Raw genomic sequence first — 19116 nt, 5'->3', positions numbered from 1 at the left:
CTCATGCCATGGGTCCCAGGCAGGGCTGCAGGCTTGGTCTGCACCAGGCAGTGCTGTGCAGGGATCTTCAGCCAGCCCTGAGCAAGGAGGATCAGGAAGAGGAGCTGTAAGGCTGTGGCAGCATGACACATCTGCTAAGAGGCTGGGCCATGACAGATCTGCCCTGCGTCCCAGGCTGGAGCTTGCGTACCTCACTGTACATCATTGCCACCATGCTCAGATATAGCTTGGGAATCACCAGCATGGTGCTGCCCTGGGGTGTGGCCTTCTGGAGGCCCAAGTGGTTTTGACTGGGCAGGTGATAGAGTATTTCCTTGGTTATATTTGTAACATGAATCTCTGCCCTCACACTGACTTTGCTGACCAGACTGTGTTGTGGTTAGAAGCCATAATGACATAGTTCAGTATTTCTCCTCTGGCTTCTCCTGGGATACAAACCTACTTAGAAGACAGACCTTCTTTAAAAGAGCCTTGGCCTCCTTAACCAATGTTTCCTCTGTGCTGTCTTTGATAGCAGTTAAACATTTGCAGTAGCTTTTATATTAGCTGATGAGGCTGAATGAGCAGGTATTGCTGGACACCCCCTCATTTAATTTCAAGTTTATCAACTTTTCAGAGAAAAAATTGTCAGCCAGCTACTTTCTTCCTGGCTGAATGAACACACCACTGGACAAAGTCGTCCATGGCTAATGGATTAGTGAACAGCACCATGTCCATTGTGACAGTTTTGCTGTGCAGGTTTCACATTTCCTGGCTGGGTTATACAACTGGTTGTTCAGATCCCATTTTTAGGCTTTCTGATGAGTCATTACCCATATCACTCAGGAACATTTGCTCTCAGGCAGTGTCTGGGATGATTAAATTTACAAGGGAACCTAAGTGGTTTCTTCCCTCAGGCAATGGGATGGTGTTTGTGTTTGCCAGCACCTCTCCAGCTGAGCCAGGGTCTTCTCTTGGCTTCACTAGTGAGACCTGGGGCTCCTGCTGCAGGGGAGATGACCTCCATACCCCAGTCCCTAACTGTGTGGAGTCTCCACTCTCTCCTAACAACCCTCCCTCCTCATCCTGAGTTTTGCACTTCCCACTCTGAAAATTGTGGTCTGCAATAGCTGCAGCACAGTACAAGGCATGCCCTTGAGTGCCGATGATTTGTTATTTATTATTATATAAAAGAATAACAGAGAAGGTTCTGTGTCTTGTTCTGGTTTGTGAGTGATGTTCTGTGGTCCCTCCCCTTGTCTCAGTGGCTGCAGTATCTGTAGGGGAAGATGTAGCTGGTTGTCTCTGGGAAATAGAGCCTTTAATAACCAAGTGCCTAACACTAGAGGTCAGTGTTTCTTTTCCAGCGAACTTCCATGTTGTTTGTAAACACTGACATAACAATTAAGCACGGAGAAGCAGTCTAGTGTTTAAATAACAGGTAGGAAAAAGGGACATTTCCTTTTCTAGCAATGGCATGTTTGGCAATGGCTATGTTTAAGTAGGATTTCAGGTTTTTTTAAGAAGTAGTTAAAAACCTGGGGATCAAAATGCCAGGTTATATTTTTTAGAGTTGTATCTGTGCATTGTTTATTTCTGTAACCAAGGTTCAGTGTATTGCTGTACAGTCCCCTTGGATCTTGCAGTCACAACTTGTAAAGCAAACTGTGGTTTTGGCTCTCTTTGTAGAAAATATATATTATTCATAGTTTCCACCCAGCTATTTTGCAGCCCATAACAGAATGATGTGGATTTCTAACAGGGAAATGCTCCTCTCAGCACAACAGGGGTATAACAACACAGGATATATTCATAGTCTCATCATGTTATATAAACCAAATTATTGTTTGTAATGCTGTTGTTTCTTGAAACTCACAAGAACAGCACATCAGTTAAAAATGTTTTGCGGAATAAACGTAAACATGCTTGTAAATATCCACTTGGTCTTTTTCACAGATTGAAGAAGCAAAAGAGGAATTTAATGATCACTCTGAAGATGTAGACAAAATAAATCAGATCTGCAAAAACCTTCAATTCCAGCTCAATAAAATGAGAAGCTTTGAGGAGCCTCCGTTCGAGAATGAGGCTAACATTATTGTGGACAGATGGCTGGATGTATGTAAAAAGTAAATTATCAGGGTGGTCTTATCTGTTATGCATTATAGTAATTGATTCTGACGCGTGTGTAATATCTGGAATAAATGATGTGCAATATGGCAAAGATTCTTAAGAGGTAAATTCAAATGTTTGCCAGAGCAAAGCTTGCAGAGTGCCTATTGGTGTATTGTTTATGATATCTCAGGTAGTTTAAATTACGGGTATTCCTTGACAGCAAATAATTATAGGAAATTCAGAAAGGCAATATTTGTGCTTTCTGCATCAATCTGTAAGCTTCCTTAACAATTTCTGTGGATTTAGACTTCAGAGACAATCTGGAGAATTACAGTGCTGGTGCTTTTGGTGAGAAACGTTTGCCACTGTTGATCTAAGCAGTGCATCAATACTGAGATTAGATGGTATTTACTGAGAGTAGATAAACATTAATGAGCAAGGCTCCTTCCTAAACCTGCCTTAAAACTGGCAAGCTGCCCTTCTGATTGGTATGTTTGGCGACATGTGTGGCAGGGATTTAAATATCTTCTCCATGACCAGTTCACTGTGAAGACACATGAGATTTATTTTTTTCCCTTTGCTGCACTTGTTTTTTGTGGGTAGTTTCATCTCGCTCAAATTTGATTATGCTGTGTTTACTTTTAGAATACAACTCAACATTTTTTAAATCTGTGTGGGTTTTCTGTATGTAATTCTCTTGACAGATCAATGAAAAGACCGAAAACTACTGTGATAATTTGGGAAGAGCTCAGGCTTTGTGGGACAAACTTCTTAGTTTGTCTGGCACCATTGATGCTTGGGCAAATGCAGAACTTAAGAATGCAGAAGACCGTTGTCTGACTGAAGAGGACCTTACACAGTTGCAGGTAATTTGAATGGCAGTTTTTTACCCTAATTTTATACTTTACTGGTATGGACCTTGGACTATAAACATGCACGTTGCATAGAAATACCAGCTCTGCAAAAGCACAGGAAGTTCTAACATTTGCAATTGTATCTGCATGGATAGTTTCAGTGAGCAAACTGCATAATGTATTGGGGATAAAGGTCTTGTAAACTAATAAATAGATAGTGTATGTGTACACTAAAATTTTTACATTCATGCAATAGTGCAAATGCTGCTTTAGACTACAAAAGCCTCCTCGTTCCTTTCTGCTGTGCAGAGAGCAAGGAGAAGGCCTGGAAAGCTTCATGTGCATAGTGGTGTATTGCCTTTTGCCTAAGGAAGAAAGGGAAGAGAGTGTGTATGGGCTAATGGTTAGTTTTCTAGTTAGGAATCGCCTATCAGTAAAGATACTGGAGCCTCAGAAAAGGCTGGACAATGCATAGTTCAAGAAGAGATTGCAGAGGTGGCTTGTTTGCTCCTGCAACCCTGACCCCGGTGCGCTCCCCGGCGTAGCTTAATGCAGCCTTTGTAGTGGGTGGCTGCTGAGGGTCTCCAGGGGCTGCAGGCAGGCAGCCATCAGCAGAGCCTGGGCTGCCCGTGCCTCTCTTGCACAGATTACAGCATTAACTCTTGGTATTGGGGTGCAGTTGAGTGTAAAAACATATGCACTTGCTCTATGCCTATTGAAGAGCCCAACATATGGGGGTAAATACTTGAATTTCTGACTTAAGAGCAGTAATCAGCCAGCTGCCCTACTTCATTGTGCTTATAGCCAGTATCTACTAAATAATTTCCAGATTGAGACATAGCCCATATCCACTTGTTTGAAAATATGCAGGCAGTTTTTTCTCAGTGTTTACATGCTACAAATGCCCTGTGTTTGTTTTTTTTATTATGCTTATTTGCAGCATGACTGATACTGCTAGCACTGCTCATTTGTTTTAATTTGCAGAGCAGTAGAAAGCCCAGGAGCTCTTTGTACATAGGTCTTCCCAGTGAAACAGCACTATACATGCTGTTCAGAGGTGGATATTTTGTCACGTTATTATTACCTTTACCATTGTATTGTTAGAATTTACCTGGGTAGTTCAGGTCCCTGAGGGCTGCAGTAAAAATGCACCAGCTGGCAACTGCATCTTAAGAGCCATTTTGTTACCTGGATATTGCTCAAGCCCAGCATGAATGATGTCACCGTGCCCCTGATGTGACTCTCCTGGTGCTAGGAAGGGCTGTGCTGGAGGTGGCTGCACTAAGGTTACTCTGCTGCTTCTGTGTGAGAGGATAATTCTCCAAAAAGAGGTGAGGAGAGGGCAAGGGAGAGAGAAACTGTGGCTCCCCTGAGCTACTATAAAAGCAGAATAGCAGTGAAAACTGAACTCAGTGCACTGGAGTTACTTAAAATGCAGAGGGCACCAGGCTCATTTAGCAATTAATTATTATTTCTTTTGTTGATCCTAGAAAACCTCTATATTGATGTTAATTACAAAAAATACCCCACAACTCTTCTGTCATGTTAGATGGAGTTGAGTTGTGGTTTAGGCCCAGCTGGCAACCAGGCACCATGAGTCCTCACTCACTCCATCCCCTGGTGGGATGGGGAGGAGAAAATACAACAAAAAGCTTGTGGGTCGAGACAAGAACAGGGTCCTTGTGACCATTCCTCATTGTGGTCTTCAGCACGGGTCAGGGGGAGCTCTTTTAAGGGCAGCAGCTCATGAATGGGCTTTGGCAGTTGCTTGTATGGCAGCTGAAAAGGTCCTGGTGAAGTTTGGAATATGTATCTGGGAATACTAGAAAATGTGACTATTTTAGAGACATCCTATTTCATAAATTGACACTGGCATTTTACTTTCATGTTACTGGTCTATTCCAAAATCCTTTCAATTAAGTAGAGGTTTTTTCTTATACAACAGATTTACATTTTAAAAAGTGCTTACAGCTCATATTGTATTCTAGCACATGCCTACCAAAGTGTATCATCAGGATGCCAATTCTTGACTAACATCTGAGAATATACCCTTTTAATTGAAGCAGCAAAATTAAGATTTTTTTTCTGCAATTTTTCAATATAGAAGTAAAGTAATTACTGTTGTTAAATTCATGCCAGAGTTGCATTAACAACTGCATTGCCTGAGAAAAAGTGTTTCTGACTCTAATACCAAAAAATGTATAAATCGCTAAAATGAAAATCAGGAAGGGGACCTACAGGAAAGCTGGGGAGGGACTTTTCACCAGAGAGAGCAGTGATAGGAGAAGGGGTGATGGTTTTAAAGTGAAAGAGGGGAGATTTATGTTAGACATCAGGAAGAAATTCTTCACCTGGAGGGCAGTAAGGTGCTGGAATAGGTTGCCCAGGAAGGTTGTGGAAGCCCCTCCCTGGAGGTATTAAGGGCCAGGTTGGATGAGGCTTGTGCAGCCTGGTCTAGTGGGAGGTGTCCATGCTCATAGCAGGGAGGTTGGAACCTGATGATCCTTAAGGTCCCTTCCAACCCAAACCATTCTGTGATTCTATGACAAATGGACCTGTTGTGGGAGCTCTTTGTGCCAAAATGCACAATTAGAATATTAATGATATAATTTTCTAAGACAAACGTGGAAATCTAATTCTGGGGGAAACACAGCATGTTTTTTCCCACTTTTAGGCATGCTTGCGAGTCCAAGAGCAGAAACTCCAGAAATTTGACAACACCGTGTCTGAGATAGAGGAACTTCTGAATAGTCATGAACCTCTACTGGAGCTACAGGTAAGAAGAAGCTTTTACAGCTGATAGACCAGCACTCATTACTTCAGCCCTGCTTCTAGTGTCATCTTGGCCACAATCATTTCTTGGTTTGACTTGAATCTACCCAAAGAGTGTTGGAGGCATTTTGTTGGCTATGAGCAGTGACATTTCATTTGTTGTCTTTCTCCAGCTGTTAGAACCAAGCTTGTAATTTTAAACACAAAAGCCTGTCTCAGCCCTGTACCTTTTAAGGACTTAGAGCTGGCCCAGCTGTTTTGCTTTCACCTGGATATGGCTTAATGTAGCTTGGTGGTAGGTAGCTTTTTGCATAGACTGATGTTTGCTGTGATGTTTTCCTTGAGCGTATCATAAGGAAATCTTCATCTTTTTTTGGTGAACTTCACACAGCAAAGAATAAGTCCTTCTCTACTGTTTGCAACCTTGTTAGCCCACCTTGATCCTACTACAGTTCCCTAAGCGTCTGCTCCCAGTGTCTGTTAGGTGCACCTTGAGCTTGACCTGGTTTGGGTCCTTGTGTGTTTATCCTCAGCAGGCAGTGAACTCAGAGGACTTGCAGTGGGTGAAGTGATCTAAGGAGCTTAGGAGAGGACTCAGTACCCTTGTCCTGTGCACACTGTGCTTCTCAGGAGCACTAGGCACCCTGATCCCCCTGAGGTGGTGTTTCAGCATGTGGCCATGATCCCACTGAGTTGCTGTCTCATGCAAATCACTGGAAGAATAAGGATAAGGCTAAGGACTTGTTGCTCCTTAGTGACTAGTCTTGGGCCAGAGCTCCTGACCTCTCTGCTGTCCTTGCCAGATTTTTGGATTGATGTGGGGAATTTTCCCCCATGGGGTCACTGCAGGGAGGTGTGTTACAGAGAGAGCTGACAGCCTCTTTTTCATGCTGGCTGAAGTGCATGTAAGGCCTTTATCCAGCTGAGAGTAAACACTGGAGTGGAGTGATAAATAACTTGATTAGTAAAACGGCACCCATAAATGAAAGATGAACTGAGATCATTCCTCCTAAGAAAAGCAGGGCTTAAATACTCTTCTTTTTCAATTTGTGGAGTGGGAGGAAACTGGAAAAAAACTGTGATTAAACTGTCTGGACTTCTAATAATTTCATTGCTTTTTATGTCTATCATGGAGTTCTGTAATATTCTAGAAAATCGATCCAGTATCATTTATTGTGTATGTTTATTTCCAATTTTAAGGTCATCAGATCATCTGTTGTGCAAAAAATTGAGCTCGTAAAAGAGCTCTTCTCAACCAAGCATGGGACCAGTGGACTCAGCGTGAATACAGCAGAACTAAAAGGAGACCTTGATCTGGCCAAGACACAGATTGGAATGACTGAATCACTTTTAAAGGCTTTATCACCTTCTGACACCTTAGAGATCTTCACTAAATTGGAGGTACCATGTCACAAGTTATGCATCTTTTAGGATTTCATTCATTATTTTTCTCCTGGGCAAGTCTTCCATAAGTGTTTCTCCTGTATATGTTGTAAACTGCTAGAATGACTCAAGTAAAGAGCCTGGCTTGAATGTTACCTGAAACTGCCAGAAACATGAAAGAAAAAACTGTTGTCACTGGCTGTTATCAGATTTAGTTAGTTAACCCTTGCAGCTCTTGGAAATGGTTGGTGAGAGGCACCACAACAGTACAGGATACATTGAAGCAGTAGTGGGAGGACTGGGTTGCATCTTTTCCAAGAGGGTTTCTTTGTGCCACCTGAGTCTGCCTACAGGGACAGCTCCCAGGAAGCACTTTAAGCAAAATTTCCGTCCTCTCTGCACCAGGGAGAGAGGTGAACAGAGAGTTGCTTCCTGCTTGGAAGTTCAAGGCTGGCAAGAGGTAAAACTCCTGCTGAGAAGTGAGTGGGTTACGGACATTCTGGGTGTCAGAGCTCTGGAGTCTGGGGCAGTGAAATCACAGGCAGTGGAAGAAAGGTATAGCATTTAATTAGGTCTCCTGGCTTCCTCTTAAATTATCTGTCAACCCACAGGAACCTGACATACAGAGTAAGGCATTTAGGGGTGGAACAGTGCCTGTGGCAGCTAAGGCATGAGAGCTTCTAGGAATTACATGCCCTGGAAACAGACTAGAGTACTGTGTGCTTCACAGATCTATTCTGGATGATGCCAAAATGTGCATGAGTGAACGCAGGTGTGATTCTGTGAGCATTCAGATGTATATACACTGCTCAAGCAGAGTTTAGTGCTTCTATCTGCATAGGCAGGACTAAAACCTTTTGAAAAACTCTAGTTTGTACTAAAGCAGCTCTGTACAGTGAGCTTGTGCTTGCACTTCAAAATCTTATTTTTTAATAGTTGTCCTTTTTCTTTTAACTTTAGGAGATACACCAGAAAATTCTGCAACAGGAGCACCATGTGACATTACTTCAAGAACAGACAGATTGTCCTGATGTGTACGAATTAAATCAGCAACTTAAATGTGTCACTGATTTATTTAATAAGAAGAAACATGTGTTTCAAGATCACTTTATTGGTGTTTTGAATGGTGAGCAAACATGTCATGTTTATGTAGCCTTATAGATTTGTATTGACCATCATAATCACTTAAAAGTTGTGCAATTCATTTTTGGTTCAGTGTCTGAAAGTGCTTTGATATCTCAAAGTGCTTCAAGGTTTTGAGCAAGATAGAGATTTGGATAAAAATTACTTTTGATTCCAACAAACCACTTAATCTGAATCAAAGTACTTTGTTTTTTATTTTTACTTTAAAAAAAATAGATTAAATGTTTTTATTTTTTCTAGTAAGTTTTCAAGTAATGTTAATTATGAGAGTGGATAGCATTATTAGTTACTTTTTGTTTTATGCAGACATGGGATTGTGCAGGTGTAGAATTAGGCCCAAAGGTAGTCTCATCTTCAAATAGTTTTTGAGTAATATTTATTTGTGTGGAAATGAGAAAAGTTGCTAAAAGCCTAATCCACTTACTGACCCTGCTGTGGATAGCAGACTGTCTCTACCAAGTGAACAGGTATGTTTATTGTCAATTAATGTTAGGTACAAAACCAGTATGAACTGCAGCATTTTTTGTCACATGGGCTGTAATGAAAAGCAACCTTTGACAGTAGCAGTGATAAATGTAATTAGAAGTGTCTGAAATCCTCATGTTAGTTAGGATGTTCTTTTACAGAATACAGTTAAGGAAGAAAATTGAAATCTATCTTTTTTCAGGTCAGTGCAAGAATTTCAATGACTGGTTCAGCAGCACTCAGCTGTCTTTGAAGGATTGTTTTAACCCCTCAGAAACAAAACCAATACTTGAAGAAAGACTGCAGAGGCTAAAGGTAAGGTATTAAAATGTTGTAATTTCTGAAGCTGATTGTTCTTGAAGTTTTACTAAATGGAATTGTCAGAGTTGGAAAGGACCTCTAGAGATCATCCAGTCCAACTCTCCTGCTAAAGCAGGATCCCCTGGAGCACCTCACTCAGGACTGCATCCAGGCAGGTCTTGAATGTCTCCAGAGAAGGGGACTCCACAACCTCCCTGGGCAGCCTGTCCCAGGGTTCTGTCACCCTCACCATAAAGAAGTTTTTCCTCATATTTCAACGGAACCTCCCGTGTTCTACCTTGTTCCCATTGCCCCTCGTCCTGTTACTGGGAACTACTGAACAGAGTCTGGCTCCATCCTCCTTGCACCCACCCTTTAGATATTTTTGGGCATTAATAAGGTCTTCCCTCAGCCTTCTCTTCTCCAGGATAAAGAGTTCCAGCTCTCTCAGTCTTTTCTCATAAGAGAGATGCTCCAGTCCCCCAGTCATTTTTTACACAGGAGCCTATTCTTTGAAATAAATTCACCTACAGTGGTTTTGTAACTTGAGGCTGAAAGCACATTTTATATAACTCAACACATTAGGACAATAAGTGGAATGCAAATCAAACTTTGTTGAAATGGAGTATCAGTGTTCAAGTTGAGACATAGTTGGACAAGTGAAAGACAGGATGGTAGTTAGTGAAAGTCAGTGGGCCTTTACCAAGTACTTCAGTGTGCAAAAATGCAGACAGTCAATTGTGTAGAGAGTAAAATGAAATTCTGACCACCACTGGACTCAGTTGTGAAAAACTTGCATTCACTTTGTTGTAGCCAGATTTTCACTCTAAGTCAGAGAGAATCAACATAAAAGAGATGGAAAAGCCACAACATCTGCAAGAAGCAATCACAGTTTAGTGGCAGAAGACGTGGTGATGTCAGTGCTAGATTTGAATGTTCCTAGATGATTTCTTTTGTGTGTATTTGTGCTGTAAAGAAGAAAATCCAAGTCATCCACTTAACTTTCTCCTCATTTTACAAACAGCAACTTTTCATTTTCAGGAGGTGGAGTTGCTGAGAAAATACTGGTGGAGATAAAAGGAGCTGAAAATCTCTTGTAACATAAATACCTATTATACAGCAGCAAATTTGACTAATGCACCTTGTGTTTGTCCTCTTATTTAGCACTTCCTAACATCTGAAGGCAAAGACAGAGATATCCAAGAGGTTAAAACTTTATTGAATAAAGTGCAGCATCACTTGCCCAAAACAAGCATTAACCACCTTAAGAACTGTGTGAGAGACCAAGAAGCAGAACTACAAAGGTTGATCTCCAAATGTCAGAAACGGGAAAAGGAACTTGACGCTTCTCTCCAGCAGCTCAGTAGGTAGGGAGCAAATATAGTTTCTGACATTTTAATCACAAGTGATAAAAAATGATTCATTATTAAACAGCCATAGTCAATGGCAAACAACCCCACTTTTTATTAAATATGCTATCTTAATAAAGGGTAGTGAGTTCTTTGTCTTATGCTTCATGTTCATACCAGACTCAGTGTGGTATGGGAGTATGTGCACAGGGGTAATTTCAGTGAACTGAACTGAGATACTTAAAATCAAGCTTATGATTAAAACTTTTCTTGATCAGGCACATGGTAATTTTGTTACTTCTTCAGCAAAACGCTGCTGTCAGAAGGTTTCAGTCATGTAATGCCTCTCATTTTGACCTGTGTCTGCATTTATACTCTCTTCAGCCTTGAAGAAAGTGTGACGGTCTTGCAAGAATGGCTCACTGATCAGGAAGAAAAACTAGAAGGGAACAAAAAAGATGAGACAAAACTTGAAAGCTTCTATCAAGGGCTGTTAATGAAGAGGTATCACTTTCCTTGGTCTCTAAGAGCTGTCTTCTAAAGAAGATCACTCCATGTTCTTACAACAAAGAGATGTTCATTAGTTTTTTGTATTTTTCAGAAAAGCATTTGACTCCATGGCTCAGCTAGCAAATTCCTTGAGGGAGGCTGGGCTGACAGAAGATGTAACCATTTCAGAAGCCAGTGATCTTACCAGTACATACCAGACACTGGTAACACGTGTAAGTGAAATGGCAGGGAAAACTGAGAGACTTCCAGTGGAAGGACAAAATTTTGACAAACTTGCCCAGGATGTTACTTGCTGGATCAAAAAGCTTGAGGAGGCTGTTAAGAACCTGAGTTCACAGGAAAGTGAGTTGCCATCAGATGAAAGGATTCATCAGATAAAGGTATTGTGTTAAATGTATTTATTTTCCACTTCACAGCTCATGCCAGTATCAGGGGAATGCTTGCTGACTCAGTACCTCCTAAAAGACTCTGTCACTGCTGATTGTCTGTGGTTTTGTGGCTTATTTGGGAGGGGGAAGTTGGGGTTTTTTTTGTGGGTTTTGGCTTTTTTTTTTTTTTTTTTTTTTCATGGTTTATTAAACACATAAAATAAGATTCTGTGCTGCACCTCCTGGTGGAGCAGCACTGAACTCACAAGGTACTGGTTTGCTTTCCCATCATAGCCTATTCCAGAGGTGGAGAGTGAGGTCAGTAATGGGGCTGGGGCATCTGGAGAGTGTTTGGCTTCTAGTGCTGTTGTGCTGTGCTGCTCCACTGCCTGGGTGGGCCTCTCAGGCCCCAATGTCTTCTTTGGTGTCTCCTTTTTTTGGCTATTTAAGAGGCCAGCTAACAGAGTAGCCAGAAATGAGGATGTTGGGATTTACATGTTCCATTCTGTGAAAGGGTTAATATTGTGACCAGTATCTCTCTCTCAGATTTGGAGCAATTTTATTTTTTTTTCAGCACAGTATTAGTATTGTTATGTAGAGAACAGTTAATAAATCTTGGCTTCATTATCCCAGACTTTCTAAGACTAGATGATGTTTATGTATTGGTTGTGTGATGTACTGGAAGGAGGATTTTTTTGTCTGTGTAAAAAGTTTGAAAAAAATGAGTTGGTAACACCTTTTGCTCTGTAACCAAAAATAATTGTATATGTACTGCTTCTGCTTCTTGTTCAATACAGGAAATCACAGCTCTCAAAGATGCAGGAGAGGCCAAAATACACAACATGGTAGCTGTAGGAGAAACTTTAATGAAAAATGAGAAAATGAAGAAGCCAGTGATCCAGCAGACCATTTCTGAGCTCCAGAACCTGTGGGAAAGCACCTGTCAGTTAGCTGCTGAATATAGAAGGTAATGTGGGATTTGCCAAAGGGCAGGCAGTACAGGTCACTTGCTGCTATATCTACTTTCTTCTCTTCTTCCTGCACTATTTTAATTGAATTTGTGTTCTTTGGGAACAGCATTTGTATTGTATTTGTATTTCTGCAGTGTTGTGGAGGGGCAGGTCACAGTTTGGCTTGAACAGTCAGGTGAGGGGTGTAGCCAGGAGGTGTGAGAGGAGTGGAAGGACAGCTCATGGCATCTGCCAAGCTCCCCACAGATTCTCTTTTAATACTGAAGTAGCTCAGCCACTCTTGTAAAAAAGAAGAATGTGTGCACTCAGTGTTCCTTGTTTCATTCCATGGACTGTGAGTGAGAGTGCACTGATTTAACAACTACAGGGGCCCTTCCCTACAACGTGCCCCAGACATTGTCCTGCAGCAGAGGTCGGATCTACCTTTGCACAATTTCATACTGCTTCAGAGGAAGGTTCAGGATAAATCCAGGAGGCTGGGATTTTTAAAATAGAGTTATTAAAACCTGGTTTATTTAAGGCTCTTTGAGAGGCTTTCTTGGCTGTGGCAGCAGGCATTAGGTCAGCAAAGGCACTGCAGTGTCTGTGGCACTGTGGCAACTGTGCCTGAGAGCCAAACTGATCCTTCAAAACATGTCAGATGATTCCAGGTGTGTGTGTAAGCATAAAGTGAGGTTCTGATTTTTCACACTTCAAGATATTTGTCTGCTGTAACATACTTACACCAACTTCCAGTAAAATTGCTGGGAACTTTGCTGTTGAGATCAATGGAAAGCAGAGTAGGCCTGCTGTGTACTTTTAAAAAAGTGACCAGGGAATGAATTCTTAAAAAAAAGTATTTTTAAGAATATTCAGTTACCTTCTTTTATTACTAAGCACTGAGTATAAGCAAAACAAGTGGTGTTTTAGAAAGGTAGAGCTTTGGCAATATTGGATCCAGCACAGCAGAATGCAGAGCACCCCCTTCACAGAATGTTGAAGACAGGAGAGAAGGTGCTCAACACATCTGAAGAGGTGCTCAGGACCTTACAGGATCAGACCTGTGAATAACAGGTGCAACACAGCAGTGGCAGCAGCTTGATGCTGGAACAGGGAACTTGGAAGCAAGTGTACTTAACGTATGTGAGGCAATGCTTCATTTGTCATTTCCCAAAAATATGAACCTTGAGGGGGAAAAACCAAAACACTTTAGCTTTGCTTTTGTCCTCATTTATCCTACTGTACTTTACAGAGTTATAACCAGACTTCATTTATTTGGGCTTGTGTGGGATCATATTTTCAAATGTTGGCATTTAAGTTCCATCTGGAAAATTTCTGAGCCTCATCACTAACTGAACACACAAATGTTACTTCTGTCTCACTGATCACAGTAATGTATTTCCTGTGGACAAAGGCAGCCTGTTCAGCTGCAGTAGATCAGCGTGCATGCTTATAAAGCACACAAATTGAAATTCAATATCAAGGTCTGGAAAGCAGGCATTGGAGTGTGCTAACATGACCATAGTGCATGTGCTGGTTTGGTTTTCTCTATCTCTATAACACTCCCTCACCCCCATCTCAACCAATACCACATGTATCTTCTGCAGAACATTCCCTTTTAGGAGACCGTCATAAGAAGTTGTTGAGGAAAATAGATTCATAGCCATATTGTAGTTTTTAAACAAAACTTCTGTAGTCAAAACTGAAAAATACAGAGCATGAGCACCACATCTCAGATGCTAGAAACTATGGGTTTATAAGCTAAGGTTTAAGAGGGTTAGTCACTTGTCCTGCATTGAAGTCCAGTTTAGGAGCAATAACTTCAACCGTTATAATTTTCATCACCTTGAAAATTTCAGTCTAAAGCTGATCAGTAATATTGAAGAACAGTATTCAGTATGCTGAAGTTAATTCTAACAGTTGACTTGTTTGCAGCTTGACATTTTATAGGTAATGAATAATTTTTTTTTTAAATACACAATATTTTTTTTCTCAGCCCTCAAGAGCAATTCCAGTTCAACAGGGAGCAATATGAACAAAGCAAAGAAGATCTGAGACTGGCTCTAACTGAACTGGAGAAACAGCAACAGGAGATGGGTTTTGCCCTTCAGCCTGGTTTGCAGGAGAAGCAAGCTCAGCTGACAAACTATGCTGATCTCCTGCAGAAAGCAGAAGACTTAGCTTCCCAATTTAATTGTTTGAAAAGCCAGGAAGATCATCTACAGGGTCACACTGGGGATCCCTGCTTCACAGAGGTGGAATGGTTGGATTTAAAGCACCAACATGAAAATCTGCTCAGCCAGCTACAGGTTGGAACCCCACTCTCTTTCCTTATGAATTTACTGGTATGTCTGGTGACTGCAGTTCTCACTGCTTGCCAGTAGTGTCATTCAGCTGGCACGTTTGTGGGTAAAACTTGGAGTGGTGAAACTTCCTCTGTAGAAGGGCAGGGAATTCCTCTCTCTCTCACTGTAGGAAAAAAGCACCAGAAGCTCAAATTTTTCACTGCCTTGTGCTTTGCAGAGGGATAAGTGTTTAAAGAAATGAGACCAAGGTAAGTGTGAAGAATAAGGTTTTATACCAGTATAAACAGATTCAGGTAGCTATAATGTGAAGCATTTCTTCCTATAATCTCCAAGTCACGGTAGATTTTTTTTCCCTTTGGAAGGGTGAATGTCTTTTCCTGTGTCTTGTTTGTTACTGGTTCCACCCCATGTAGTGCAAATTGCATTTGCACCCCATGTGGCATTCTGCAGCTAATCTTTTTATCCATTTTGGATAGAAAATAGCCTTTTCAGAGTATATTCTTATGGAAAGCAAACTGTTGCTTGCTGCTGCTAATGAAGACTGTTCATGGTGAACTCTATGATGTGCTGGGAAGAGGGCAAGGTATTTTCTGTGTGTATGTAGTTAGCTGCATATTTTATGAGAAACAAGCAAGTTTTTGTGCTGTTGAGGTCCTGGAAAAGCTGTGACAGTCTGTGGATTAGTTATATTTGTTTGACTTAATGGTGGACTAATCCCAGAAACTCCTTGATTTCTAGACCATAGTGCAGACATTGGAAAGTCATGTTCAAGAGCATCAGCAGTTTCAGGATATGGTAGCAGGCCTGAGCACTGAGCTGAAAGCTCTTTCTGAGAAGCTTGCTGACTGTGAAGGTCCAGCAATGGAACAGCAATCAGCTGAGCAAAACCGGTTGAAATCACAGGTATGTTGCAGGTTTTGCATCATGGAGAATGTGGAGCCAAGCCTTTGGGCCTTGTAGACAGTGTCACATTTATAAAACAGAACTGGTAATGGTGTCAAGCTGAAAAACTAAGAAATCTTTCTAAAATATAAAGTATATGTGGCGTTCCTTTTATCAAGATAATTGTAGGGCACTCTTGGTGGACTGAGTGGATATTTACTGCCAACTGAACTGAAGGCACAATTGTCCTAGCTCAAGCGCACAGGCTTCTTCAGTTTGGTTGGTTGGGGTTTTAACATTTGGTGTAGTAAGTGTCTTTAAATTAGCCTGGGAGGAAAGCTTAGGAAAATGTCAGTGAGCCAAGTTCAGTTTGAAGGAATGTCCTTCATGACTAAGTAGGTACTCTTTAGTACTTTGGCAGAATGGAGAACAATCTTGTAGCTGTGAGCGTAGAGAGCTACTGAAAGCTGAAACCATAGCTCAGAAATGGATTGCTGCAATTCCCCTGCCTCCAGAATTTCCTATATGTCTAACAAGTACAAAGGAATAGGAGAGCCAGTGCATTAGAATCTGTTCAGAACTTGGAAAGATCACCATGCACCTCACAGCGTACTATCTGATTATTTTATCATTGTAATACTTACAGCTTCAGGTGTTCTCTGTTCATAAAAATGACTGACTAAAAGTGCTGGTTTAGTATTTGGCTTTCTGCAGCAAACAGGTCTGCATGTACTTTTCAGCCAAGGTTATTGTTCACAACAAATGTTTATGATTTTAGTGACTGATTTTGGCATTAAGTATGTGGAGTGAAGGTACTTTTCAATTAAGTGTTTTCTTTGTGATTAAAGGAACAAGAAGCACCTCTTAGTCGATGTGAAGACACGTTAAAGAAGATTTTGGCTTTAGCAGAAACTGTTAAACAAAACACCTCTTCACCAGGACAGCAGTTTATTAAGGATGAGATTGAAACACTTCAGAGTAAACACAGGAGTCTGGAAGAAAGACTTGAAAATGTCAAGGAAAAGAAGGAGCATACTTTCAGTGAAGCCCTTGAGTTAAAAGATGAGTTTGGTAACAAAATACAAATGGAAGATAAGGCAGATACAGTGCTGAAGAGAGAGACAGAGATCACTTCTGATATTCCTGTTGCTGCAGAAGAGAGCCTCACAGCAGTAGAGTTAAAGGAGCCTTTGGAATTGCACGATGTGAGTATATTTGTTGACAGCAATGATAGTGGAAGGCATCTGTCTCCCAAGTGCCTTTTGTATGTCCCATCCTATATTGCTTCTGTGGTGTCACTGAAATTAAGCCTTTGGTAAGTATATATGTATGAATCAAAGATGCAGATCCCTTAACTTGTGACAAGTCTGTAACAAGCAAACTATTCAAAACTGCAGTTTTCCATTAAAGCACAACCTGCATATAGCTTTCTCTTGCACTTAATTAGAGCAGTTATCCTTGGTCAGGACATAAAGGGAGAAGAAGTATACATGAGAAAATTGCAGATATGCCTCTGCCAAAGAACATGTCCTGTTTGTTTTCATAGATAATAATTTTTGCCATTCAGAGAGTTAATGTTAAGATACAATGTTTACAGCCACATGGGCAGGTTTTCTTTTATATGATTTCTCCTAGGGTCAAGATGTAAATGGAAATATGTCAGAGAAAGAGAAGCAAAATTATCCACTTTTGGAGAAGAGCAGTGTGTTGTCAGACAGCCCATCACAGGGTATCCATCCAAGCAAGGACAAATTGGGGCAGACTTCTCAGGTACCTGACAAATATGTTCTAATACATGTCAGTACATATATGTGTGTGTGTGTCTGTTCACTAAAAATGTGTATGTGATTCTTTACAATATGTAGTCTGACAGAGACTTATTTTCCTTACCTGATGAAAAGAATGATAAATTTTGTTCTAGAAATCATACCCTCAGCCTTGCACATGTGAAGTGTGCAAGAGATCAGTTTTATGATCTCTGCAGTCCCTGGGGCTTGGACCCACTTTCTCCATGATGCAAAACATGCAACATACCTGTGATTTCAATGAGTTTCACCACCCATGCTCACAAGATAGATAGTGAGAGGTCACTAACCTGGAACTGCTGATCTTTAGGGGGCCTCAGGACATTCACACTATAAATTACTTCATATGTGCAGGGATCCTGAGGGAACAATTTAGAGAACTCCTCCGTTGACCTGTCCATTGTGTGATAACAGTAGCTGGAAGAGATGACCATCAAAATATCAGGGTGGAAAACGTCAGTACTGAAATTTCTGGAGAAGGAGCAAGATCAATAGCTAAGAGTTGCCAAATGTGTCTAAGCAGAAACTTCTACAACAGTATTAAAAATTATGTGAGGACTTAATTCTGCTTAATTCTGGTTTGTGTTGCATAGTGATTGAGGTCCCAGTACAGCAAACTGATCTGAGCAGGCATTTCCAAGACTCTGGGTTTGGGTTACCTCAGCCTTTGCCTTCATTCATTAAGCTAAACTGAAGATAAGACTAGGCAGCTTGTGGAGTGGTTGCTGTTCCTCAGTAAACTTACATTTTGGACTGTGATTTTTACTGGTTGTAAACATTTTGTATTTTTTCCCATCAGAGAGAGGCTGATAAGGAGATCCTAGGTATGGAAAAACAGGATAGAGTCCAAGAGGATGTTCTGGATAATGCGATTCAGTGTGGTGAAGCAGAACTGGAAAGGCATCAGGATGCTATTGATATTGAAGGTGATGAAGCAAGAAAGGAAGCCTGTCCAGCAAAGGTAACTGGATGTGAGATTACACAAGAGTGATTGAAATTGGGGTCTATGTATACAGTTTATGACGTGGGAAGGATACTACTGATAAATAATTAATAAAACACTCAGCTAACACTGGGTTTTTTTTGCCTGATGTGCTGTATACGTAGTATGTGTTAACTCTCAGAATCCTTTCCTGTACATTTAAACTTAGTATGGAGGGTTGGGGGTTTTTTTTGTCATTACCATAGGCTGCCACAAAGCAGTTTGCTGAGGATGTTGCATTCCAAGTCACCTGGATATATAGTGAAATATTCTTACCATGTTGCTTAAATACTGTTGTTTTGATTGAGTCTCTGTTACTTAGATTTCTTGTTTACAAATTTACTTAGTATATATGAGGTTGCATTTGAAATGGTGTGTCCTGGTGCAAGGGAAATTTTGTCAAACTAGAGCAGTGTTTAGGAGCTGGAGCCATAATGAGTGGGAAGAGGCAAAGTTCTTGTTGGAGATGAAAAGACTAACAGGGGTGTTGCTGCCATGTCTTGAAAGCAGCGTAATTGTGACAGGATGGAGCTGTGTGCACTCATGAGCTTGCTGAGAACTGAGGTAAATTTGTTCATTCTGGGTTGCAGGTGGGCTGCTTTCAGTACAAATCCAATCTGGCTTGCAGCCAGAAGCTCAGGTATCTATGCAGCATGGATAGGTCCCTGATGCTCTGCTCTCTATAATGGTCATGCTGTAAGGATTTGCCTTTCTTAATTTTGGGTTGGTGGCTGCTCTATTTTATCTGTCCCCAGATGATAAACAAACTCAGTCAACACATACCTCAGGATGTACATACTGCAAATCTCCAGGCTGCCCATGGGAATATCCTGACTGGTATTTGGCTGTAGACTCTCTCTACAGTACAAGCACAAGAATGGAGCCTCAGGAAAAAGCTGAACCTTTTAAAAAATGCATTCAAGACTGCATCCAGGGTTACACAGTTCAAGGTCCAT

General features: G+C 41.1%; 1 protein-coding gene across 2 annotated transcripts in view; it reads left to right on the top strand.

The window, feature by feature from the left end:
- The window catches only part of SYNE2 (spectrin repeat containing nuclear envelope protein 2), a 181463-nt gene that overhangs the window by 55596 nt on the left and 106751 nt on the right, over positions 1 to 19116 (top strand). For both annotated transcript variants that reach the window (XM_051621370.1, XM_051621368.1), the window contains exons 32-46: positions 1936 to 2094; positions 2796 to 2957; positions 5620 to 5721; positions 6918 to 7118; positions 8061 to 8226; positions 8911 to 9023; positions 10173 to 10375; positions 10742 to 10861; positions 10959 to 11247; positions 12033 to 12202; positions 14182 to 14494; positions 15230 to 15394; positions 16222 to 16578; positions 17009 to 17143; positions 17978 to 18139. In XM_051621370.1, coding sequence (XP_051477330.1) covers positions 1936 to 2094; positions 2796 to 2957; positions 5620 to 5721; positions 6918 to 7118; positions 8061 to 8226; positions 8911 to 9023; positions 10173 to 10375; positions 10742 to 10861; positions 10959 to 11247; positions 12033 to 12202; positions 14182 to 14494; positions 15230 to 15394; positions 16222 to 16578; positions 17009 to 17143; positions 17978 to 18139 — 2817 coding nt within the window. The remainder of the gene's footprint in view (positions 1 to 1935; positions 2095 to 2795; positions 2958 to 5619; positions 5722 to 6917; positions 7119 to 8060; positions 8227 to 8910; positions 9024 to 10172; positions 10376 to 10741; positions 10862 to 10958; positions 11248 to 12032; positions 12203 to 14181; positions 14495 to 15229; positions 15395 to 16221; positions 16579 to 17008; positions 17144 to 17977; positions 18140 to 19116) is intronic.

Source organism: Apus apus, chromosome 5, assembly GCF_020740795.1.
Source record: "Apus apus isolate bApuApu2 chromosome 5, bApuApu2.pri.cur, whole genome shotgun sequence".
In the NCBI taxonomy this organism is placed as follows: domain Eukaryota; kingdom Metazoa; phylum Chordata; class Aves; order Apodiformes; family Apodidae; genus Apus; species Apus apus.
This window is presented reverse-complemented; position numbering and strand designations above follow the sequence as displayed.